General features: G+C 42.9%; 1 protein-coding gene across 6 annotated transcripts in view; it reads left to right on the plus strand.

The window, feature by feature from the left end:
- PLA2G5 (phospholipase A2 group V) overlaps positions 1-26114 on the plus strand; it is a 315873-nt gene that overhangs the window by 279284 nt on the left and 10475 nt on the right. For 2 of the 6 annotated variants that reach the window (XM_066375271.1, XM_066375273.1), the window contains exon 1: positions 11393-11737. The exons of 1 other annotated variant lie outside the window; for it this stretch is intronic. Coding sequence is in view for 2 of the 5 variants with exons in the window: in XM_066375266.1 (XP_066231363.1) it covers positions 25151-25201 (51 nt within the window). In the remaining 3 variants the exon portion in view is untranslated. Of the gene's footprint in view, positions 1-11392; positions 11738-12309; positions 12348-24914; positions 25202-26114 lie in introns of those variants that run through there. 3 more of the 6 variants (XM_066375267.1, XM_066375275.1, XM_066375266.1) reach the window with 3 other exon arrangements.

Here is a 26114-nt window from a genome sequence, read left to right on the forward strand (position 1 = left end):
TTGAATAAGAGTATTGAGAAGGAGCATCCTTGTGTTGTTTCTGATATTAGCAGGAAAGCATCTAGTTTTCTCACCATTAAGTATACTTTTTAGTAGGTTGTTTTGTAGATGTTCTTTATCAAGCTCAGGAAATTCTCTTCTATTTCTAGTTGGCTGAGAGTGTTGTTGTTTTTTTTTTATCATGAATAAGTATTGAATTTTGTTATATGCTTTTTCTGCATCTATTGTTATGATCATATAATCTTTCTTCTCTACTCTGTTGATGGGACAGAGACATTAACTGGTTTTCAGATGTTAGCCAATCTTGAATGTCCGGAACAAATCCCTTTTGGTTGTAAGGAATAGTTCTTTGAATACATTATTAGATGGAATTTGCTAATATTTTTTAGGGTTTTTGTACCTGTGTTCATGAGACTGTCAATCTGTAATATCTTTTTTGGTTTTGGCATCAGAATAATGCCAGCCTTGTAGAATGAGTTAGAGAGAATTCCTTCTGCTTCTATTTTCTGAAAGAGATTGTAAAAATTGGTATAATTTTTCCTTAAATATTTGGTAGAATTCACCAATGAAGTAATATGGCCCTGGTAGTTTTTTTTTAAGTTATTAATTCTTAATTTAATAAATATTGACCTATTCAAATAACCTACAATATATCCTTTTGTGTGAATTCTTGTCTAAGTTCACTGAGTGGGAAACGGGACAAGATGTAGGTCATCCATTTGCTGGCCCAGTGTTGTGGTGGAAGCATGGTTCTGGTGATAAAAACTGTGATGATATCTTCATGGTCGGAGGAGCAGCCTCCTGTTTGGCAGACCAGTTTTGTGATATGACTCTGGGAGTCCTTTTTGGAAACTCAGCCTGATTTTACAGGACTCCCAGTGATTCTGCAGGATGCATTGCCCTTCTGTAAATACTTATATTCTAAGTAAGCTAGACTTACAACCCTGAGTGGTACCCTAGGGAAAGTTTGGGGTCATTCTAGACAGAGGAAGCTGTAAGTACTGTGGCTGCATACAGGAGGAAGTGTGCTGTCAGAGGAAGTGAGAAAAACCAGCTGGGTGGAGCACAGATTGTGAAATGGAGATAGAGAGGTCGGAAGGGGCCAGATTGTTGCAGAACTTGTTGGCTCAACCTATGATACCGTGAAGCCATGTTTTAAAATATGAAATAATAATATTATTATTATTATTTAGCAAGAGAGAGAGAGATAGGGAGGGAGAGAGATGAGAAACATCAACTCATAGTTGTATCACCTTCAGATGTTCATTGATTGCTTTCTCAAATGTGCCTTGACCAGAGGGCTCAAGCTGAGCCAGTGACCCCTTGCCCATGCCATCAACCTTAGACTAAAGCCAGTGACCTCAGGGCTTTGAACCTGGGACCTCAGCATCCCAGGTAGACATTCTATCCACTGCACCATCACTGGTCAGGCTGAAATATTATCGATCAGCTCTTATTTTTAATCAGTTTGGTATTTGAAAGAGAGAGGAGAAAGAGAGAATGAGTACTGGCAGGTTTAGGGTAAATGTGAAGAGAACATCATTTGGGAGATGGTTTTAAGACCCAGAGGCAATCAGAGGCAACTATTGGTGTGACCTTATGAAAGAGGCCAAGAGCCCACTTAGGGGTCTGAATAAAACAAGTCTTTCATTGTAGCAGGGGCTGGACAGAATGTCCCTTCATGGACCATGCAGCTTAGTGATTCTGTATGCTTCCTCTGGACTGGCTACCTCCCTCTATTACTCAGACCTCACTCTAGGATTTGATCCAGGGACACAAATATACCCACCCTTTCATTTTTTCCAGAGAGCATACTTCATTCTGTTTTCCACTTAAAAAAATATTGGCACCCAGAAGGGCCATCTCATACTTGCTCCACCTTAGCCTGACTGCTATAGTCATGTCATAAATCTCTTAGCAGTTATGAATGTGGGCTTCTCCTTCATGCTTGAGTGGGAAGGGCTGCAAAGAATCCCTCTTTCCACATCTCTCACCTCAAGGGACCTCTCCTAAGGATAGGCCACCTCCCTTCCTTCCCTTGGGAATAAGCCAACCCACTGTTTATATATATATATAGTGCTGCATTGTCTTTGAATATTAGTATTTGTGTACATGATTTGTCCACCAAACAAGGGACTCTTCAAAGTTGAGAGGCTCTTGAAATATAGAGCTGTGTCTCTCCCTGCAGATTGAGGACCCCTCGAGACTGTGGAATGGTCTTTCATCAGAGAAACACTCTTTGCACCTCATACTCCTGTATCACCCCATGTCGTGCTCCAAGAAGGTGTAAGAAACTTGTCCCTTCACTTCAAACTGCATGGAGAGTGCCAGGACATAGGAGGTGAGCACGGAAGTCCTCTGCAGAGGAAAAGCTCTGTTAGCATGAAGGGGGTCAGATTCAGTCCCCCTTCCTCTGCTGAGCTGAAAACTCAGAGGGAACTTGCACCAAGTTGGCGAGGTGAGATGATTAGCTGCTGTGCCTGTCTCTTCCATGGTACATACCACAGGGCCTATAGAAGGGAAGACTCCGTGTGCGTGTGTGTGTGTGTGCGTGTTTTACAGAGACAGAAAGAGAGACAGAGAGAGGGACAGATGGGGACAGACCAACAGGAAGGGAGAGAGGTGAGAAGCATCAATTCTTTGTTGTGGCACCTTAGTTGTTCATTGATTGCTTTCTTATATGTGCCTTGACTGGGGGGGGGGGTGGCTACAGCAGAGCAAGAGACCCCTTGCTCAAGCCATTGACCTTGGGCTCAAGCCAGTGAGCTTTGGGCTCAAGTCAGTGACCATGAGGTCATGTCAATGATCTAATGCTCAAGCCGGCAACCTTGGGGTTGTCCCAGTCTGATGCTCTATCCACTACGCCACCACCTGGTCAACTTCGTAAGTGCATTTGAGTGAATGAATGGGTGAATGAATGAATGGTAACTATGTGGGAACAGAGGATGCTTCCCAGATACCAAGTAGTAAGGCAACAAGATTAATTCTAGTCCCCACCTTTGGGAGGCTCTGAGCTGATTGGTAGATACACTGTTTGTCTGGGACATGATTGGCTCACAACTAGACAGAACTATGGTCCAAAGTTTCTAGAGTCTCAGGACCTGCAGCTGAGAAGGTCCAGGGAAGGTTCTGGGAAAAATCCACTCATGACTTCTTGAAGAGTTGGTGTTAGGTTGAAATCAAGATTTAGGTTTGCTCACTGCAAATAGGTGCTCTGGTTTGTGCTGGCTGCCTGTTCAGTCATTTCCTTAGTTGACTTTTGATTTTTTTTTTTTTTTACAGAGACAGAATGAGAGAGAGAGAGAGAGAGAGAGAGAGAGAGAGTCAGAGAGAGGGATAGACATGGACAGACAGACAGGAATGGAGAGATGAGAAGCATCAATCATTAGTTTTTCGTTGCGCATTGCAACACCTTAGTTATTCATTGATTGCTTTCTCATATGTGCCTTGATCGCGGGCCTTCAGCAGACTGAGTAACCCCTTGCTCGAGCCAGTGACCCTGGGCTCAAGCTGGTGAGCTATTGCTCAAGCCAGATGAGCCCGCGCTCAAGCTGGCGACCTCGGGGTCTTGAACCTGGGTCTTCCACATCCCAGTCCGATGCTCTATCCACTGCACCACCACCCGGTCAGGCTCCTTAGTTGACTTCTGGAACCTATTCAACTGCAGCAAAACCTTCTTTGGCTGCAGGACGGAGCAAGGAACTTCTCCAGCCAACTGTCCCTGAGATCATATGAGATTGGCAGAGACTGTGGTCAGAGATGTGGATCAGAAGGTGTTATATCTGTGGTCAGAGTCCTGGGGTATCTAGCCTTCCCATGAACTTGGCCCAGAACTGTACTCCCCATTGGCTTTGAGACATGAAGCCAGACAGTGAGTGAAAGGCTGGGAAACTCATCCAAACACTACTGGACCAATGGAGAGATGAGTGTGGGGATGGAGAGGGGCGATGCAGTTGGAAACTTGAAACCCCTGCCCTGGAAAAAGAACAGGGCCCTGATTTGGAATGAATGTGTTTAGAATAAAAATAAAGAATGCAAAGTGGGCAAGGCCCTTAATGCGAATGGAGCTCAATCATTGAATTTACAGACCAGGAAACTGAGGCTCGCAGAATTTATGGCACAGCTGGGACTCCACTCTCCTCTGAGCTTTTGCACGGGGTCATGGCTATCTAAGAACATGAAGTTTGTACAATCAACCACCTCCCTTTCATTGTGTTTGCCACCTGGCTTAACACTCTCTTTCAAGTCTGAAGCATGTTCTTACTAATTTCAAAGAACCAGTTGTCTGGGCAACCCCAGTGGTAACTTTTACAGCCTCTAAGATATAATATGTACTTGACTTGTACAAACACAGACATTTGATTGCTCTTTTGGCCATGGAGTGTTATTGAGCCTTTGCTGACTTTCACTCAGACACATGAACGTTTTCACTGTCTTCATAGTTTTTCCTTTTCCAGAATGTCATACCAGTGAAATCATGTAGTATGTAAACTTTTCAGGTTAGTTTCTTTCACTTAGTAGTATGCATGTAATATGCATTTAAGGTTCCTCAGTGTGTGTGTGTGTGTGGCTTGCTAGTTCATGTCTTTTAGTCACTGAATATCTCGCTGTATGGATGTACCTTAGTTTGCTTATCCACTTACCTACTGAGGGACATGCTGGTTGCTTCCAGTTTTTGGTGATTATGGACAAAGATACTATAAGCTCTTCAAGTGCAGGTTTTTGTGTACATATAATTTTTCAACTCGGTTATACTCAGGAGTACAATTGCTGGATGGGATGGGAAGACTACACTGTACTTAATTTTGTAAGAAACTGTCTAACCATTTTCCAAAGCGGCTGTACCATTCTGCATTCCTACTAACAATGTTTGAGAGTTCCTGTTGCTCCACATCAGGGGTCCCCAAACTACGCCCGCGGGCCACTTGTGGCCCCCTGAGGCCATTTATCCGGCCCCCACCGCACTTCCAGAAGAGGCACCTCTTTCATTAGTGGTCAGTGAGAGGAGCATAGTTCCCATTGAATACTGGTCAGTTTGTTGATTTAAATTTACTTGTTCTTTATTTTAAATATTGTATTTGTTCTCATTTTGTTTTCTTACTTTAAAATAAGATATGTGCAGTGTGCATAGGGATTTGTTCATAGTTTTTTTATAGTCTGGCCCTCCAACGGTCTGAGGGACAGTGAACTGGCCCCCTGTGTAAAAAGTTTGGGGACCCCTGCTCCACATCCTTGTCAGCATTTGGTGTGGTCAGTGTTTGGGATTTTAGCCATCCTAGCAGTGTATACTGTTTGTTGTTTTAATTTGCAGTTGCAATGCAAATGCAGTTGCATATGCCTGATGGCTTATGATGTGGACCATCCTCCCAACTGCTTTTTACCATCTGTGTATCTTCTTTGGTGAAGTGTCTGCTCAAATCTGTTGCCACATTTTCTTCAAATTTTTTAAAATTGATTGATTTTAGAGAGAGAGTGAGGAAGGGAGAGAGACACACAGGAAAGAGAGAAACATCAATTTATTGTTCCACTTATAAAAAGAGAAGGAGAAAGAGGGAAGAGGGAGAGAGAAAGAAAGAGGGAGAGAAAGAGAGAGATTGATTTGTTGTTCTACTTATTCATGCATTCCTTGGTTGATTCTTGTATGTGTCCTGACTGGGGACTGAACCTGTAACCTTGGTGTGTTGGGACAACACTCTAGTCAACTGAGCTACCCAGCCAAGGCTTGCCATGTTTTCTTATTGTTGAGTTTTAGGAGTTATTTCTGTACTTTGGATACAAGTTCCTTGGCAAATATATGTTTTGCAACCACTTGCTGATAGCCTGGCTTGTGTCTTTCACACAGCAGAAGATTTTTATTTTAACAAAGTACACGTAACAATTCTTTCCTGTTTCCACATTCAGCTGTGTCATGTGGGTAGCTTGAAGTCAGCCACGTGGGAATTCCTATACTTCAGGAACTAACAAACTCTACAAGTCAATATTTATTTTTTTTCTCACAAAAGTTAGTTATGAAACATTTGCCAGCACACCACTGCCTCCTGCTGACCTTCCAGCACATCATCTGTTGATCCAACTGTGACTTTACTAATGATTTGATTTTTACGCACCAGAGAGTTTTTTGTTTTGTATTTTATTTTTCTTTTGATTTAATTGCTCTTTTGTTTACATTTCTCCATTAACATAGAGATAGTAATTTTTTTTTGTATTTTTCCAAAGTGAGAAGCAGGAAGGAGGCAGACAGACAGACTCCCACATGCACCCGATTGGGATCCACCCAGCATGCCCATTTGGGAGCGATGCTCTGCCCATCTGGGGCATTGCTCCACTGCAATTGGAGCCATTCTAGCTCCTGAGGTGGAGGCCATGGAGCCATCCTCAGTGCCTGAGCCAACTTTGCTCCAATGGAGCCTTGTCTTTGGGAGGGGAAGAGAGAGATAGAGAAGAAAGAGAGGGGGAAGGGTGGAGAAGCAGATGGGCGCTTCTCCTGTAAGCCCTGACTAAGGATTGAACCCAGGACTTCTACATGCCGGGCTGATGCTCTACTGCTGAGCCAACTGGCCAGGGCCGAGATAGTAATTTAAAAAAATTTATTTATTGATTTTAGAGAGAGACAGAGAGAGAAGGGGGAGGAGCAGGTAGCATCAACTTATAGTAGTTGCTTCTCGTATGTGCCTTGACCAGGCAAGCCTGGGGTTTCAAACCAGCGACTTCAGCATTCTAGGTCATTGTTCTATCCACTGTGCCACCACAGGCTAGGAAGGAAAATAGTTATTTTTTGTCCGAATAAGAATTCCTGAATAATATAAATTTTTTCTTAGTTGTTGCTGTTATTTATTTATAAATGACTTTGATATTAATGAGCATAGTTCTGATTATTGATGTGATTTCATCACAATTTTATTTGTTTGAGAAATATAAAACAAGCTCATGTGGTAAATTAATAATTGCAAATTATTTAATTAAGCCAATTTAATAAAGAAGAATTTTTGTAGCTTCAGAAAATTAATTTTTTTTAAAATATCTAAAATTATTCAAAGTATATATAATTATTATATTTTGTGAATTTTTTTAGAATTTAAGGAATTAAATGCAATTTGATATGACAATAACCTGTTTTGCTTTATTGCCTGCTTAGTAAAGTATCCATCATGTAGTAGGCACTCAAAAATATACATTAAAATAATGTATCAATTAAGGTAAAAAATAAGACACAAATACCTGCTATCCCCCCTGGAATTCAATATTTTACTATAAATCTTAGCCAATGGGATAAGACAACAAAAATTAATAAGTATAAAATTTAGGGGTAAAGAAAACCAAAATTGTCTTTTGAGGACAGCATGATTTTCTTTGTAGAAAACCCAAGAGATAATTAGCATTATAAACTAAGAGAATTTGACAAAGTTGTTAAATACAAGAGCACCATACAAAAACCAAAGTCATCCCCACTTACCACCAATAATAAATTAGAAAGCGTAAAGGGGAAAATGATGTCATTTACAAGGACAAAAAATATATATAACATTTCTAGAAAAAAATTTAATATATGTGAAAAATCTTTATGAAGAAACATCATAAAGTGCTCTTGAAACAACATATTAGAAGACTTAAATAAATAGAGAGTAAGACCATGTCATGTTCAGAGTTGGCAAAGGGAGTATCATCAAGTAATCTATAAAATTTGATCAAATTCCAATAAAAATCTTCTCTGTATCGTTCCAATTTTAGTATATGTGCTGCCGAAGCGAGCACTCCAATAAAAATCTTAATGGGAGTTGTCATATATTCCAAAAAAACTGATTCTAAAATTCATATGGCGGAGTAAAGATTTAAGAATAACCAAAACATTTCTAAAGAAGGAGAAAGAAAAAGAGGGACTTTCTATAGTATAGGTGAAGATGTGAAAAACGTCATAATAATCGGGCAGGGTGTAGACAAATAGATCAAAGTAAAATGAAGAACCCCCAGAAATACACCTAAGCATAGGTGGAAACTTACATGATAGAGGAGGCATTGAAATCACAGTGGAAAGCTTGGCTGTTCCACCTTTGTACCATTGAAATCATTGACCTTCCCTATGGAGACATGAAATCCCATTGCTGCCTTACACAACACACAAAAGCAAACGCCAAATGGAGAAGAGGGTTAAATCCTAAGTGTAAAAACGAAAAGTCTAGAATCAACAGAAGAAAATACCGTATTTTTCTGACCTCAGAGTCATGAGAGACTTTCCACACATGGTACTAAAACAGATCTCTAGCTTTTATGACACAAAAGTTAAAAAAGCAGTTACACTAGAAGCGAGGCCTTAAAAACATTGAAGGACAATTGGCATGCTGAGAGAGTACATTGGTCCCATACATCGCAAAAGATCAATGCCTTACCAGTCTGCTGCTTCTGGGGAGTGGCTGGCTGATACTGGGAGGAATGGACACCCCTCACCTGCTCCCTGTCCCCTGCCCCCAGGTAGAGCTGAGCAGGGGAAAGACAGGGGCTGGTGTGGAGGACAAACAGGGCCAGAGTGAGCACACCTGTGTACAGGCCATTCATTAAAAAGGGAGGTCCAAATGGCCACTAAGAATTTGCAAAACTGCTCAACTGCACTAACGGCCAGGGAGTTAGAACAAGTTAAAGGGACAATGATACACCATTTCATATGAATCAGACTGGGGAAAAATTGATAAATGTGACATTATCGAGTGTTGGCTATGGACCTGCTAGGAGTATGAATTGGCACAGCCACGAGGGACAGTATTTTGGAACAACTAGGAGAGTTGAAAATGTATATGCCCCTACCTGACATGTGTAGGGTTCTTAGCCCAAATAGTTAACCTGATAACCGCAAGGAAACAATCAGACAAATTGAGAAGTATTCTTTATGACAATTGGCCCAGATTTTGAAATGTCAATGTCATGAAAGATTAAAAAAAGAGAGAGAGAGATCAAGGAACTTTGTAGATTAAAGGAGACTAATGAGACAACAGAACACAACACCTGATTCAGATCTGGTTTCTGTATTGGGGGAACAAAGCAATCAAATTAGATATAAAAGACATTATTAGGACAACAGAGGAAAATTGATATTAAGCATTTTTAATGGGTACTGGAAAATAGTATTATTGTATCAATGTTAAATTTATCCAGTGTCACGATTGTGTCGGGTTATATAAGAGAACGCCTTGTCCTTAGATGATAGATGCCGACCTATTAAGGACGAAGTGTCATTTATCGTATTCTCCCATGTAGAAGGCGCACCTTTTATCGAAAAATTTGGGGTCTAAAAACTGGGTGCGTCTTATACAGTGGTTGTGGCATTTCAAATGCCATAGATGGAACTGAGGACAAGGCAATATATGAAGACAATGATTCGTCATCATTGAGGACAAGCTAAGGGATGGGTGTTTTGACAGTGATGAAGAGTTGTATGAACTTTATGATGAATAAAACTTGAGTTCAATAACTTTATGTAATACTTTTTTTTTTAAATTTCAGGCCCCCAAATTAAAGCGCATCTTATACCTGAGAGCGTCTTATACATGGGGAAATACGGTACTCTCAGATGAGTGTGGAGGAGCCAAGAGAAGCAATTATAGCAGAATGTTGGTGAATTGAAGTGTTTGTATGTGTTAATTACAGGAATCTTGCCACTTTTCTGTAGATTTTTAAAATTTTTCAAAATTAAGTTTTGTGAAGAAAAAAACATGTGAAAACTCTATGACCCAACCTTCCTATTTTTAATATAGAGCTTAGAATAAATCAGGTCTCTAGGGATCAAGATGGGTAGAGTAGAAATAAAAAATAAGAAACAATGTCCTGGCGCTGGCCAGTTGGCTCAGTGGTAGAGCGTCGGCCTGGCGTGCAGAGGTCCCGGGTTCGATTCCTGGCCAGGGCACACAGGAGAGGCGCCCATCTGCTTCTCCACCCCTCCCCCTCTCCTTCCTTTCTGTCTCTCTCTTCCCCTCCCGCAGCCGAGGCTCCTTTGGAGCAAAGATGGCCCGAGTGCTGGGGATGGCTCCTTGGCCTCTGCCTCAGGCGCTAGAGTGGCTCTGGTCGCAACAGAGCGACACCCCGGAGGGGCAGAGCATCACCCCCTGGTGGGCGTGCCAGGTGGATCCCGGTCGGGCACATGCGGGAGTCTGACTGTCTCTCCCCGTTTCCAGCTTCAGAAAAATACAAAAAAAAAGAAAAAGAAAAAGAAACAATGTCCTGTACTGTTTATGGATACAGAACAATATGTAGCAGGGGTCTGAGTTCTGGACGAGCACAGCGATGTCACAGTCGGCTTCCTGTGGGCAGAGAAGGAAGGGTGGGAAGAGGGCGGGAGAGGGGGCGATGAGCGATTTCAACTTAGTCCGGAAGGCTTTCATTCTTTAAAAAAAAAAAAAATCAGAAACAAAAACAAAAGCCAATATAGAAAACCACAAAAAGGAAAACAAAGAAGAAAAATTCTTCACAGTGGTTATCTTGGTTGGATATGGGGAAGTTTCACTTTTAACTTTACACATTTCTGGTTTATTTTTTTAATACTTTTTTCTTTTCTTTAGTCATGAGGAAAAAAAGATTTACTATCTGTGTTTTGCCAAGGACTGTACCCGTCAAACTAGGGGTTGCCAATCTGAAAAAGCAGAAAGTCCTTCTAAGCTCATGGGAGTCTCTGGTTAGCTGTGTGACCTTGGCCAGCTTCTTGGACCCCCTGTCTGACGGGCACTTTTCTCTGCAGACTTATGTCTGTATTAAATGGGATATAAACCATGCACTGTACTTAGCACAGCGCCTGGCACACAGGAAGCACCCCGGAGATGTTAATACCACCGTGGCTATTTCTGTGGCTGCTGTTATTCCCCAGCTGGTCTGGCCGGGCGGGGGTCCCTGTCCAAGCTGGTGCTCTGGGCTTATCCAGTCCTGCATTTCTGCCATGGTGTGGGTGGCATGCTCATGCATATATGCCCTCTCCACCATCAAACTCCAAGCCGGGAGTGTCCCCACCCCTATTCATCTCTGTCCCCACTGTGCCACACAGTAGGTACTCAGGAAACTATTTTAGCATGATTGATGCCACAGAATTTCTATCCCCTGCTCTCCACTCTCAGAACTCCCTTAGGGAGCACCAGTGGTCCCTGGGGGCTGCAATCCGCCCGTTCTGACTGCCTTCCTCTCCACCTGCCTTCCTAGCACCCTGTCCCTGGAATACGTTCATGCTGCTGCCTCAGCCAACACTGAGGCCCCCAGTACTGGGGTGGTTGAATCACTTAGCAGTTCATCGGAGCCTTAAGAAAGTTCCAGCTCAGGACCCAATGGGGTGATTTCTCCAGGCTGAGGGGATTAGCAAAGGCCTTGTGAAGCCGGATAAGGCTGTGACCTGGATAAGTCCGGACTCAAATCTACCCCCACCTCCTGCACCAACACTCACACTGGAATTTTCTGGGTAACTGCCCAGGCCCCTTTGGCAGGAGTGCCAGCCCCCTCCAGGGGTTTGCTGGACGTCCTGCGTTGGCGGAGGCCGCTGGGAGCCCAGCAGGGGAATGCCTGGCGGGGGCCAGGCCTGTCTGTGCCCCTCGCTCCCGTTCCCGGCTTTAAGACTCTGGAGTTCACGAATCTGTGGGGATCTACGGCCCCAGGGCACCTATGTTGGTGCAGGAGGCGGGGAGCCAGCAGGGCCAGGGGCCCCGGGCACTGCCCGATGAGGCTGCTCACCCGAGCAGGCCGCGGTAGCAGGAGCTGAGGCTGGGCCGAAGAGGTCAGTCACGGGCGTGGGGGCTGCACAGACCAGGGGCACACAGCAGCCGAGCTGGAGGGATGGGAGAACTGGGGCTCTGGGAGCAAAGAGGAGTCCTTGGAAGGGGTGGGCAAGGCGCAGACCCTGTTAGAGGACATCCCTCAGTCTACTGGGACCTTGTGAGCTGTGCTGTTCTTCTTTTAATTTGTTATGTTGACATGCTTTCAAGTGTCCCACTCAATATAACACCCTCTACAGCCTCATGGTGCCCCCCCATGCCCCATGCAAAGTCTCTTTCTACCCCCATTTCCCCCCTTTGCCTCCCCTCCCCCTACCTCCACCCCCTTTTCCTCTGGCTATTGCTGCCCTGTTGTCTGTGTATATGTGTTTTATATATATATGATTTTGGCTAATCCCTTCACCTTCTTTGATCCCATTTCTTCTTCCCCCTTCCCTCTGACAACTTTCCATCTGTTCCCTGTGACCCTGCCTCTGTTTCTACTTTGTTTTTCAGTTTATTGTGTTTATTAGATTCCACATATATGTGAGATCATATGGTACTCATCTTTCTCTGCCTGGCTTATTTCACTTAGCATAATAATCTCCAGGTCCACCCATGCTGTCGCAAAAGGTAAGATTTCCTTCTTTTTATGGCTGCATAGTATTCTGTTATGTAAATGTACCACAGCTTTTTTATCCATTCATCTGCTGATGGACACTTGGGCTGTTTCTACATCTTGGCTATTGCAAACAATGCTGCAATGAATATAGGGGTGCATGTCTTCTTCTGAATTAGTGTTTTGGGATTCTTAGGATATATTTCTAGAAGTGGGATAGCTGGCTGAGTCATAAGGCAATTCCATTTTTAATTTTTTTGAGGAAACGCCATAGTGTGTCTTTTCAGGTCCTTTGCCCATTTTTAAATTGGATTGTTTAACTCCCTGGTGTTGAGTTTTATAAGTTCTTTATAAATTGTGGTTATTAACTCCTTATCAGACCTATCAGCAAATATGTCTCTCATAGAGTGGGTTGTCTTTTAATTTTGTTAAAGGTATCTTTTGCTGTGGAACAGCTTTTTAATTTGTTATAGTCCCATTTGTTTATTTTCTCTTTTATTTTACTTCTTGAGGAGATATATCAGTAAAAATTTGCTTCAAGAGATGTCTGAAAGTCTACTGCTTATATTTTCTTCTAGGATTTTTATGGGTTAGTGACTAACATTTAAGTCTTTTATCCACTTTGAATTTATTTTTGTGAATGGTGTAAGTTGGTGGTCTAGTTTTATTTTTTTGTATCTACCAGTCCAGTTTTTCTAACATTATTTGTAAAAGAGACTGTCTTTACTCCGTTGTATACTCTTGCCTCTTTTGTCAAATATTAATTGACCATAAAGGTGTGGGTTTATTTCTGGGTTCTCTGTTCTGTTCCATTGATTTGTATGCCTGTTCTTATGCCAGTACCAAGCTGTTTTGATTTTGGTGGCCTTTTAGTATAGCTTGATATCAGGAAGTGTGATACCTCCCACTTTGTTCTTCATTTTTAAGATTGCTGAAGCTATTCAGGTTCTTTTTTGGTTTCATGTAAGTTTTTGGAATATTTGTTCTAGATCTTTAAAGTATGCCATTGGTATTTTAATAGGAATTGCAGTGAATCTATAGATTGCTTTGGGTAGTATGGACATTTTAATGATGTTAATTCTTTCTATCCATGAACATGGGATATGCATCCTCAATTTCTTTTTTCAATGTCTTATAATTTTCCAAGTACAAGTCTTTTACCTCCTTGGTTAAATTTATTCCTAGGTATTTTTTTGTTGTTGTTGTTGTTACATTGTTAAATGGGATTATTTCCTTAATTTTTCTTTCTGAGAGTTCATTGTTGATGTATAAAAATGCAACCTATTTCTGAATATTAATTTTATACCTTGCCACTTTTTCAAATTCATTTATCAGGTCTAGTAGTTTTTTGGCAGAGACTTTAAGGTTTTCTATGTACAGTATCATGTCATCAGCAAATAAAGACAGTTTTGCTTTTGCCTTTCCAATTTGGATGCCTTTTATTTCTTCTTTTTGTCTGATTGTTGTGGCTGGGACTTCCATTACTATATTGAATAAGAGCGGTGAAAGGGGACATCCTTGTCTTGTTCCTGATCTTAAGGGGATTGCTTTTAATTTTTTGCCCATTGAGTATGATGTTGGCTGTCGGTTTGTCATATATACCTTTATTATGTTGAGATGTGTTCCCTCTATTCCCACTTTGCTGAGAGTTTTCATTATAAATGGGTGCTAGATTTTATCAAATGCTTTTTATGCATCTATTGATGTTATCATGTGATTTTAATTATTTTGTTTATGTGATGAATCATGTTTATTGATTTGCAAATATTGTACCAGCCTTGCCTCCTGGAATAATTAATCCCACTTGATCATGGTGTATAATCTTTTTAATGTATTGCTAGATTCAGTTTGCTAACATCTTGTTGAGAATTTTAGCATCAATGTTCATCAGGGATATTGGCCAATAGTTTTCTTTCTTTGTAATGTCTTTACCTAGTTTGGAAATTAGGATAATGCATGCCTCATAAAATGAGCTTGGAAGTCTTCCCTCCCCTTAAATTTTTTGGAATAGCTTGAGAAGGATAGGTCTTAGTTCTTTGAGTGTCTGGTAAAATTTGCCTGTGAAGCCATCTGGTCCAGGACTATTGTTTGCTGGGAGTTTTAAATAACTATTTCTATTCCATTTGTTGTAATCAGTCTGCTCAGGTTTTCTGATTCTTCCAGATTCAGTTTTGGAAGGTTATACATTTCTAGGAATTTATCCATTTCACCCAGATTGTCCAACTTTTTAGTATATAGTTCTTAATAGCATTTTCTTACAATCTGGAATGTCCAGTTTTTTAATATCCTTTCGTCCACTTAAGGGAGGAGGGGTCATGGCCCCCACCTGCAACCCTATCAATAAGCACTGCTACTCCAGCTTTTTTTTTTCATTTCCATTTGCATGGAGCATTTTTTCTTCCATCACATCACTTTCAGTTGTCAATGAAAAAAATCTTCCAAACCTATAAGAAGTTTTATGAGTTTATACATCAGAATCAAAGGGGAAGACATACAAGGGTAACATGAAATTGACTGGTGATAGATTAGGGAGGTGGGAGAAAGCAAAATGGGGGAAGAGGGAACCTCTGGGATTGGGTAAAAAGTAAAACTGTATGTGCTAAAACTTCTTTAGGTAGGTGGGAACAAGACAGTTATCAGTTAATGGTTCACATAACAGTAACAATGAGGGGTCTCTTGGCTTCTGTTTTGGTGAGGTGTCTGGCCTGAAGGAGAAGGAAGATGACTCTCACATTCCAAAAGCATGTTATAGATGCAAAAGACAGCAGGCAAGCTTGAGTAAAAGCAAGGTTTGACCTTTGTTTAGAGCAAGTTCTTCCTTAGGACATGACTACCCACCATAAACTGCTCTTAGTTAGAAAAGTTTGATTTAGACCATCCTGTGTTTACCTTAGTTCCCTGAGTTGGCAAGGCCATTGTGTAGGCTTTCCCTGAGCTTGTCAGGTTAAATTAGAGGCCACATCTTGATTTATTAAAAAAAAATTATTTGTTTTTCCACACAGTCTATGTGTATCTTTTATTCTGAGATGGGTCTCTTATAGACAGCATATATATGGGCCAGGCTTTTTTATCTATTCAGTTCCCTATGTCTTTTGATTGGAGCATTTAATCCATTTACATCTAAGGTTATTATTGATATCTATTTATTTATTGCCATTTTGTTTCTTAAAGCTATAATCTTCTTTCAATTTCTTTTTTACTTCCCTCTTTTTATAGCAGGCTCTTTAACATTTCTTGCAATATTGGTTTGGTGATAATGAACTCCTTTAGCCTTTTTTTTTTTTTTTGGTCTGGGAAGCTCTTTATTTCTCCTTCAATTTTAAATGATAGCTTTACTAGATAAAGTAGTCTTGGTTATAGGTTCTTATTTTGCATCACTTTGAATATTTCTTGCCAGTCCCTTCTGACCTGAAGTGTTTCTGTTGAGAAGTGGGAGCTCCTTTGTAGGTAATTAATTGCTTTTCTCTTGTAGCTTTTAGTATTCTTTGTCTCTTATCTTTGGTATTTTAATTATGATGGGTCTTGGTGTGGACCTCTTTCGGTTCATCTTTAATGGGACTCTCTGTTCTTCTTGACTTTGTATGACTTTCCCTTCATCAATTTAGGGAAATTTTCAGCTATGATTCTTCAAACAAGTTCTCTATCCCTTGTTTGTTCTCTTCTCCTTCAGGCACCCCTATGATGTGGATGTTGTTTCATTTCATGTTATCACAGAGGTCTCTTAGAGCAGTGGTCCCCAACCTTTTTTGGGCCATGGACTGGTTTAATGTCAGAAAATATTTTCATGGACCAGCCTTTAGGGTGGGACGGATAAATGTATCACATGACCGAGACAAGGGTCAAGAGTGAGTCTTAGACAAATGTAACAGAGGGAATCTGGTCATTTTTTAAAAAATAAAACATTGTGCAGACTTAAATATAAATAAAACAGAAATAATGTAAGTTATTTATTCTTTCTCTGCAGACCGGTACCAAATGGCCCACAGACCGCTACCGGTCTGTGGCTCAGGGGTTGGGACCACTGCCTTAGAGTATCCACTACCTTCTTGAGCTTCTTTTCTTTCTTGAGCCCTTTGCCACTCTACTTTTGTGCTTACATTTATCTTACCCTCTAAATCACTGATTTGATCCTCTGCTTCATCCAACCTGTTGATTCTTTCTAGTGCAGTGTTTATTTCAGATATTGTATTTGCCATTTCTGACTGGCTCTTCTTTACAGTTTCAATGTCCTTTTTAATGCTTACTGTCTCTTTAAGTTCTCACTGAGATCATCTTATTCTTACTCTAAGATCCTTGAACACCCTAATAACCATTATTTTAAACTGTAGTCTGGTAGTTTCACTTACCATATTTTTCACTCCATAAGATGCACATTTTCCCCCAAAAAGTGGAGGGGGAAATGCCTGTGTATCTTATGGAGAGAAAAATACGATATTTTATTAAATATTTTAACACATCATTTGGTTAAAAATATTTTTTTTCTTATTTTCCTCTTTAAAACCCTAGGTATGTCTTATGGTCAGGTGCATCTTATGAAGTGAAAAATACAGTAATTCTTTTTCTGAGGATTTTTCTTGTTGATTCATCTGGGTCATAGTTCTTTGTCTGCCCATTTTGTCTGTGTATTAGGTAACTCTGCTCTGACTCCCAAATTTGTTGTGATGTCTTAATGAGGAAAGTGGGCTCAGTGCTACTAAGCTCCGGGCCACCCGAGCTCTTTGCTCTAGAAATGTTTCTTGAGAATTATATTTACCATCCCTGTTGTATGTGAGTCTTGAATGCTGTTGGCCCTTTTGTGAATGGAGTTAACCCTTAGAGCAAGTTCTTCCTTAGGACATGACTACCCATCATAAACTGCTCTTAGTTAGAAAGGTTTGATTTAGACCATCCTGTGTTTACCTTAGTTCCCTTCAGGCTAGTTGGCTCTAAGGGTCAACCTTGATCATGTGTATTAGATGCTGTTTAGTATCTGTCCTATAGGGCATAGTTATTCTCAGCAGGGTCTAGTGCCTGCTGGACTTCTCCTTTGGACATGATACTTGTGCAGCTAGTTGAGTCTGACATTGGTGTGGTCTGCAACCCACTACTGGTTGTGTTGGTTCTGGATCCTCTTGGGTGGGGTTCAGGTATAGATTGATGTCAGACATTGCTTGTAACCCAGTGTGGGCTACCTGTCTGTAGCTACCGTTTTGTTCACTGTTTGTGTCTGCGTTTTCTGTAAAGCTGTGTTGTTCTTAAGGAGGCAAGGCCACACCTGAAGGGAAGGTGGAGGTCACCCAGATGATCACCTGTAAAATTAGGGGCAAAACTGGGCAGGATCACAAATAGAGTTAGAGTTAAACCTTGTGTTTATGTTCATCTGAGGCCTTGCTAGACTTTATTTTTAATGCAAACCACACGAAAATATTTGTCATTCGGAATAGGAATGGTCAATATCTATTTAACATTTCTTAACCTTTTCTGAGGATCTCTTGCATACCAGGAACATGTAGAAAGAATATAGAGTTGGGGAAGATACCATTCCTGGCCCATAGAGGGAGCCCTTTCCCCTCTCTTCCCCTGCCTTACTCTCCTTCCACTCCCAGGCTTGGCCCCCACCCCAGAAGTCAGAGAGGTTTTGCCTGACAAGGTGGTGGTGCAGTGGATAGAGCATTGGACTGGGACATGGAGGACCCAAGCTTGAAACCCTGAGGTCACCGACTTGAGTGCGGGTTCATCTGGCCTGAGGGCAGGCTCACCAGCTTAAATATGGGGCCACTTGGCTTGAGTGTGGGATGGTAGACATGACCCCATGGTCCCTGGCTTGAGTCCAAGGTCACTGACTTAAGCAACAGTTCACTCAGTCTGCTGTAGACACCCCCCCCACCTCAAGACACATCTGAGAAAGCAATCAATGAATAACTAATGAATTGCAACAAAGAATTGACGCTTCTCATCTCTCTCCCTTCCTGTCTGTCTGTCCCTATCTGTCTCTCTGTCTGTCTCTGTCACACACACACACACACACACACACACACACACACACACACACAGTTAGAGAGGCTGGAATAAGTATACGTGGCTTTGGGAATCAAACTGATCAGGTTCAACTCTAAGCTTAGCCACTTGCCAGCTGTGTGACACGGTTGAGCCATTTCTTTGCCTTTGAGCTGTGGTGTCCTAATCTAGGATAAGTACATACAAATTTCACATGGTATCTGTGCTCAGTAAGCCTCAGCTATTTCTATTAGTCACTCATTGTTCAGCAGTCAGTCATTCTCAAACGTTGTTCATCTGAGATTATATGTTTGGAAAACTGCAAGGGCTTGCAGGAGGCTTCTTCCTGGGATGCATAGCGGGGCGGGATGGTGCAGAAGGCAAGGCCAGAGAAAGTGGCAGTGGGGCCCGATCATGAAGGCCGATGGGTATGTCTGACTTGGGCAGCACGCCGTATGTGCTGTCACAGAGAAGACTGACCCAGAAACAGAAAAGAAGCCATGAGCACTGCCTGGCGGAGTTGTCATCTCAAAAGAGGTGGCACTTCCTCTTAGGCACAGGGAAGGAATTCAAATGTCATTCTTGGTGTCACAGGCATTCTAAAGGCCTATTCTCATTTCCTCTGTCAACCTCAAAAATAAAACGGCAGTTATTTTACCAGCAAATTGTGTTTATTCGGGAATAGTTTTTATTAGGCTTGAGGAGGAAATTGGGGAGGGTTGTATGGAGGAAAAGCTCATTGGAGGAGAATAAGAGTCGGAGGTTTCTCATTGGCTGCCAGCAGTAGTTAGTGCGCTGTTGCTGGGGGGGAGGATGAGTTCTTCTTTTTTTTCTTTAAAGCAGAAGATGAAATTGCTATGGGATTTATGTCCTCCCTTGTCAAAATAAGTCTTATCTTTCTTCTTCCTGCTGGTTGTGCAGACTGCAACAAGTTGTTATGTGCATAAGCTGTTTCCCCTTCACGGCTTCCCGACTCCATTTCCAATGAGGTTTTCTTTCCTTATTTTAACATCCCCATCCCAACAGACGGATACTGGCTTATAAACCGCTGAGCGCAGCTTTGCATTTGTTTCCTTAGTGCTCTACTGGAGCTCTGCCCACAGAAATCACTTGGGGAATGTTTGCCGGGTTGGCCTGGGATCGGAGACAAGTTGGCTTGGGGTTGGGAGTGTCAAGATCATGAGCCTAGAATGTTGGGCACCATCTTGGCTCTTGCCAATCAGAGCGGTAGCCTGTTCTAGGGTTTCATCCTTCTCCAAAAAGGAGGTGACATTGCAGCATGGAAAAAAAAAAGGAGGCCTTTACCAGGTAAAAAAGAATGAAGGACATTTTGGAAGCAAAGGGAGAAAAGTAATACCCTAGTGCAGGGTATTTTTCTTGAGAGTGAACAGTTTACTTGGTTTTTCGAAAACAAAACACATACTAACACATACTTGCTCTCAAGTAGGTATTTGGATTTGCATTTTTAGCAAAAGGTTTGGTGAACGTTGGACTTGAGCCTGTTTATATACGAATAGACTGAGGCCGGGTAGGACTGACCGATTGCCTGCATCTTTGGAGCACACTGCCAACTTGTCAAATGGCAGCCATCCAGGGGACTACTGCTTCCTCCCGTCTTATTGGTTCATTCATCCATTCATTCTTTTATTCTAAAAACAACTCTCAGCTGCCAAATATATATTAGGCTCTGTGCTAGCTGCTGATACGATAGACGAGATTGACGGGTTTCCTGCCCTCTAGTGGAAGGAGTGGGGGACATAAGTTATAAGTAAAGAAATAGAGTTCAAGATGATGATAAATGCATGAAGGGAAAAAGCAGAGTGATATGAGATTAACTGGAGGAAGAGGAGCCCCACCCTCAGTAGATGGTCAGAAAGGCTTCCAGGAAGAGGTGGCATTTAAGATGAGACCTGGACCTAATACTAATGCTAAGTATTAGTGTCTAGGCAGGGGGAACAGCAGGTGCCAAAGCCCTCAGTAGAAAAACTTGGGACGTTTAAGAACAGGTTAATATGATAGAACACGCTGTCACCGATGTCAGACCTGGTGGCCACCTTGGAGCTCCTCCAGTCCATACCCCACTCAATCTCTGTCTCTCTACAACAGCCCCGAATATGACTCCCCATGAGCCAATGTTGGGGGGCTGGGACCCAGAAGGCCAGAAGCACAGAATAGTGGACAGTTCTCTCAATGCCACAGAGCAACTGGAGGGCTTCTGATTATTATTATTATTTTTTAATCTTGGTAAGATGTAAGGTTTAAAACACTTTTACAGATCAGAGACTATGCTTATAACTGACTAGCTGACTTCCTGTGCCTTTGACTGGTCTCTGGGGTTCCCAACACTTAAGGAAAATTCCCCTTCTTGAGAAGTCAAGTGGGGGCATCCCATCTCCTCAGTCCCCATCCGCCCACACTGCATTCAGTTTCTAAAATATAAACAAAAAGTGCCTCTGGGGACAGGAAACGCCCCACCCCCCACCCCTCCAGACAGCTTGCTCTTTTCATTGGGACACTTGGGTTGCTGGAAAACACTTTCTAGGCTCCAGCATAAATCTGACTGTGAAGCACAGCCACCCCGGGGCTGGCTCTGGAGACACATAGGAAGCTATGATGCCGTTCACTCCGACAGCCCTTTAGAAATTTGGAGACAGAGGCTGGGTGCCCTGAGTCCCCTTCCAAACACCAGTCAGCCCCCATACCTTCCATCTGATAGGCCTCCCATGCCCCAGCCATGCCCCACCTTTCCAGAAACCCTCTTAGAATGGAGGTTCCGGACCAGGCACATCCCTTCAGATAAGGTTCAGGGCACTTGACTCCTGCCATCACCGTGATCTGACTGGTCCTACCCTTGGGGGTCACACACATGGTTGCTAAGCTGCATTAACCTACCCTGTCCTTGCGCATTCAGATTTGGGGACCTCAAGATGGGATCTCTTCCGTCTCTACTTATTAAACTGACATCGCCCTTCTGTTGATCGAGGTCATTCAGGGACACCAGCAGGAGCAAAGTCCTAACTCCTCAGCCTGACACCCAAGGGTCATGTGACCTACCCAGCTGCATCTCTTCGGCCAGCCCTTTCCACCAATCCCAAATTCCTACTAACCACTTCAATAAAGTTTCTTTTTCCAAGAAATCAAGTAGGGCATGTCCCAACTTTCTAGTAAAAATAAGAAGCATTTATGGAGTCCTTCCGTGTGCCAACACAACTCTATCCTTCTGCCATATGTCAACTCAGAACATAAGGATGAGGCAGGTAATATGATTAACCCCATTATTCAGGTTGGTAAACTGAGGCACAGCGCACTTAAACAACTTGCCCAAGGTCACACAGCTAATAAGTGGTGGTTCCAGAACTTGGGTTAAAATCTACCCTACATCTTGCCTCAGTCTGTGGGGTACTCTGCATATGTCTTCCCAACTCCGACACTGTTAGTGCCATGAAATTGCTCATGGTGGGAGTATTTACACTATAGAAATGAGCAAATGTTAAAAATAAGGCCTTTCTTTTCCCCTCTGGAGAGCCAATTACTAGACATTTACTAAGAGTACCAATACCACTGCCTAACGCCCTCAGCTACCTCATGAGCTGTTGGCCTGCATGCCCAGGAGTCTAGCACAGGCTCCTCCTTCTACCTGGAATGCCCTCCCTCAAATTCTTGTCCTGGTCAGTTCAAACCCGCTCTTCCTCCCACCCCCAATTGTTTTGTATTGTGGTAAAATACGTATAACTGAAAGTTCATCATCTTAGCCATTTTAAGTGCACAGTCCAGTGGTATTAAGTACATGTATGATGTCCAGCCATCACTACCGTCCATCTCCAAAACTTCTCATCTTGTAAAGCTGAAACTCTGTCCCCATGAATAATAACATTTCTCCCCACAGCCCCTGGGAGCCGCTCTTCTATTTCTTGTCTCTTTGATTTTGATGACTCATGTAAGTGGAATCATATAGTATTTGTCATTTTGTGACTGGCTTATTTCACTTAGGGTAATGTTGTCAAGTTTCATCCATATGGTAGTATTGTGCAGAATTTCCTTCCTTTTTCCGGCTGAATAACATTCTATATGTGTAAATACCACGTTTTGCTTACCCATTCACCCATTGATGGACGCTTTGGTTGCTTCCATGCTTTAGCTATTGCAAATAACATTGCTATCACCATGTACAAATGTCTCTTTGAGACTCTTCTTTCAATTCTTTCAGGCGCATGCCCAATGTGGAATGGCTGGGTCATATGGTAATTCTACTTTTAAATTTTGAGGAGCTGCTGTACTGTTTTCCACAGTGACTGTACCCTTTTACATTCCCACCAACAGTGCACAAGGGCTCCATTTCTCCAATTCTCTTAAAGATTCAGAACAAATGCCTCCTCTTCTAGAAAGCCCTCACTGACCTCTGTCCTGGCATGGGTGCCTCTAATGTGCCTGCACAGTATTAATTGAGCAACTACTCTGTACTAGACTCAAAGCTCAGTACTTGAAACAAAGGTGATCTCTGCTCACTGACATTCTCTGTCCCATTAGTGATGAAATGTTGAGAAAATTGGACTCAAGACTGAGTTCTATGCCAGGCCACAAGAGAGCCCCTCAAGCAGAGAGCAACCGTGAGGTGGTTGGGTGTAAGACAATAAGGAATGGTGGACACTAGGGCAAAGCTAAACAGATGTCCGGTCTATGGGTTCAGCTATTTCCCAGCTCTGGCCAGTTGCTGTTATGTAGGAACCCAGAGCCTGGGTTACCAGATCTTTTAAAGAGAAGCCCAAAATTTGGATTTCTGTCTGAGCTCTCCAAATATTTATACATTAGCAACTGATTCCATTTTTTTTAAAGGACTGTGTAAGAAAAGCAAAGCATTTCCTAGGGCTGCATCTAGGCCTGGGCTGAAAGTTTATACCCAAAGATCCAGTTCCACTCATCAAGCAATTAATTATTGGAAATTATGAGCATTAACTGTAACTCAGCTTTCATTTCCCCATATTGTTTATAAAGAGATCACTTTAGTCAGCTGTCTGGTGAATATCCCAATCATTATGTCTTTTTTGGATCCCAACTTCTTTCTGTAGTTGAAAGACCATGAACTTGGCTGACACGTAAATCAGGCTTAAGATTCTGGGTCCAGCCTCTACTAGCTGTGTCCCCTTGGGGAAACTGCCGAACATCTGTCCCGTGTCCCCCGCCCCCCAGTTTCTTTACTTACAGAATGGGATCATAATGCCCACAGGTTTCTGTGAGGACTAAAGATCACAAATGTTGAACTTACCTTGAACTTGTAGCACGGTGTATACCAGGGATCCCCAAACTTTTTACACAGGGGGCCAGTTCACTGTCCCTCAGACCGTTGGAGGGCCAGACTATAAAAAAAACTATGAACAAATCCCTATGCACACTGCACATATCTTATTTTAAAGTAAAAAAACAAAACGGGAACAAATACAATATTTAAAATAAAGAACAAGTAAATTTAAATCAACAAACTGACCAGTATTTCAATGGGAACTATGGGCCTGCTTTTGGCTAATGAGATGGTCAATGTGCTCCTCTCACTGACCACCAATGAAAGAGGTTCCTCTTCCGGAAGTGTGGCGGGGGCCAGATAAATGGCCTCAGGGGGCCGCATGTGGCCCACGAGGCCGTAGTTTGGGGACCCCTGGTGTATACTCATTGAATAGTGAATTCCTCTCTCCTTCCTTCCTGAGCTATCCTGTCAGCCTTGTAATCCCCTCCAACAGGAAGTGCCCGAGTAGACAGTATGTGTGATAAGTTCTGTAGCATTCCAGAGATAGGCAAGCTTCATGTGGAAGGAGCAATCTAGAAAAACTTCCCAGAGGAGGAGAATTTAATGTAAGCTTTCTGCCAGTGAGCCCCGGGGAAATCCTCTTCTATGTGTCAGCCTCCTGGGTGTCATCAAACCCTCTGATGAATCTCAGGGTGTTTCAGTAGCTTGGGTCCTAGGGCCAACGAGTGTCCAGGTGTCTAGGGCTGTCCTCAAGCCTGCACAGGATAGACACACCAAGTGGCAGAGAACAAGCATCATGATGGGATGCTTAATTCATTCCACAGATATTTCTTGAGGATCTATCAGGGCTCAGAAGTCATTCTAGGTGCTGGCATCAGAAATGAATCCGAGAAGAATCCTGCCCTCAACAATCTTCCCCTCTGGTTGGAGTGTTTGCATTGATAATGTGTCAATAACGGAAGGGCTGGCTTATGGGGGAGACAGTGAATTTAGTTCTGGGGTTCCTGTGGGCCACCGGGCTAGAAATACCTGTCTGATATTTAAATTTGATAATAATTCAAATTATATTAGAAGTGTAGGTCAGGGTAGGGGGGTGATTATAAAAGTGAGAGCTGGAGAGGTCATGCATTCACTCAGCAAACCTAACTGAGCACCTGCCATGTGCAAGAGCTGGGGTTACAGAAATAAAGCAGACAGTGCCTACTCAGGGAGCTGTCAGTTTAGTGGGAAGATAGAAAAGCAATAATGTCTATAACCGTTATGATGCACCGAGCACCTTCCTGGCGCCGGGCAGTGTGCCGAGCCCCTCAGCCCGCCTCCTCTCATTGCATTACCAAAGTTACAAAATGAAGCAGGTTTGATTATGGTCCTGCCTTGCAGATGATTAAACGGAGACCTGAACAAGCCAGGTGACCCAGGCGGTCAGAGGTGACACGTGGATTTGAATCCACTTCTGTGCGACTTGAAGCTCAGGCCCTTCAACCTGACACTGGGCTTTCTCTTTGTTCCTATGTTCAGTCGTTTGTTTACCCCGTGTTATTTTTGAGTCAGGGCTGGTGCCGGACACTCGGCGGGCAGCCAGCGACAGCTCCTGGCATCTGTATGGAAACAAGACTCAAACCCCAGACCTCCGAGGAGCTCACGCCAGGGGAGGTGAAGAGAAGGGAAGCAGTCCCCCGTGAAAACACCAGCATTCGGGGGGCAGACAGGGACGGAGCTGAGCAGCAGGGAGGTGGATGGCAGGGCAGGCAGCCTCTCGAAGCCCAGAAGGAGGGAGAGTCTGTAGAAGAAGGAGATGGTCAGCGAGATGGAGTGCCCGAGACACTGAGGAGGGTGAAGCCTAAAGCTTGGGCAGTCCCAGGCTTGAGGACGCAGGTCAGCAGCTGAAGCCTTGCAGCAGGGGGGTCAGAAGGGAGCGGGCAATTAGCAAGTGGAGGCTTCTCTGTTCAGAAATTGAGCTTTTAGAGGAAATAGAAAGCTGGAGAGAGGTCAGCAGAGGCGAGGGATGTTTTCTGGGTTTTTTTGTTTTGTTTGGTTTAGGATGGTAAGGCTTGGGTGTGCCCGCTGGCAGAGGAAGAAATGTGGTGAAAGAGAAATAAAAATGCAGAACGGAGTTTTCCCCACAGCAGTTGCTGCCCTGGACATATTGTGTATTTATTTACTTGATGCTTTTACTATCCTTTCCCTCAACTGGAAGAGTGGCTTGTGGGGGTCGGCTCTCTCTTGTTCAGGCAGCGGACACTCAGCGGGTACCTTTGTATTAAATTGAATACACAGGATTTCGCGGGGTGCCCATGGTTAGGTCCCGGGAGGAGGGACTTTCAGGACAGGGGCACGGGGGCGCCCACACCTTCTCAGAAAAGTGTGTGCACATGGGGATTAACAGAAGTGGAGAATGGAGAATAGTAACAGCTCCCTGTGTTTCCCTGAGAACATTCTAGGACATTATTTATTTGTTAGCATTCTTTTTACCACTGCTGTGTTATAAACGTTATCAAATCGTTCAATCTTAATAACTCTGAAGGCAAGGGAACTACCATCAGCTCTGCGGTGAAATAGCTCACAG

This window comes from Saccopteryx leptura, chromosome 3 (genome assembly GCF_036850995.1).
Source record: "Saccopteryx leptura isolate mSacLep1 chromosome 3, mSacLep1_pri_phased_curated, whole genome shotgun sequence".
Lineage (NCBI taxonomy): Eukaryota > Metazoa > Chordata > Mammalia > Chiroptera > Emballonuridae > Saccopteryx > Saccopteryx leptura.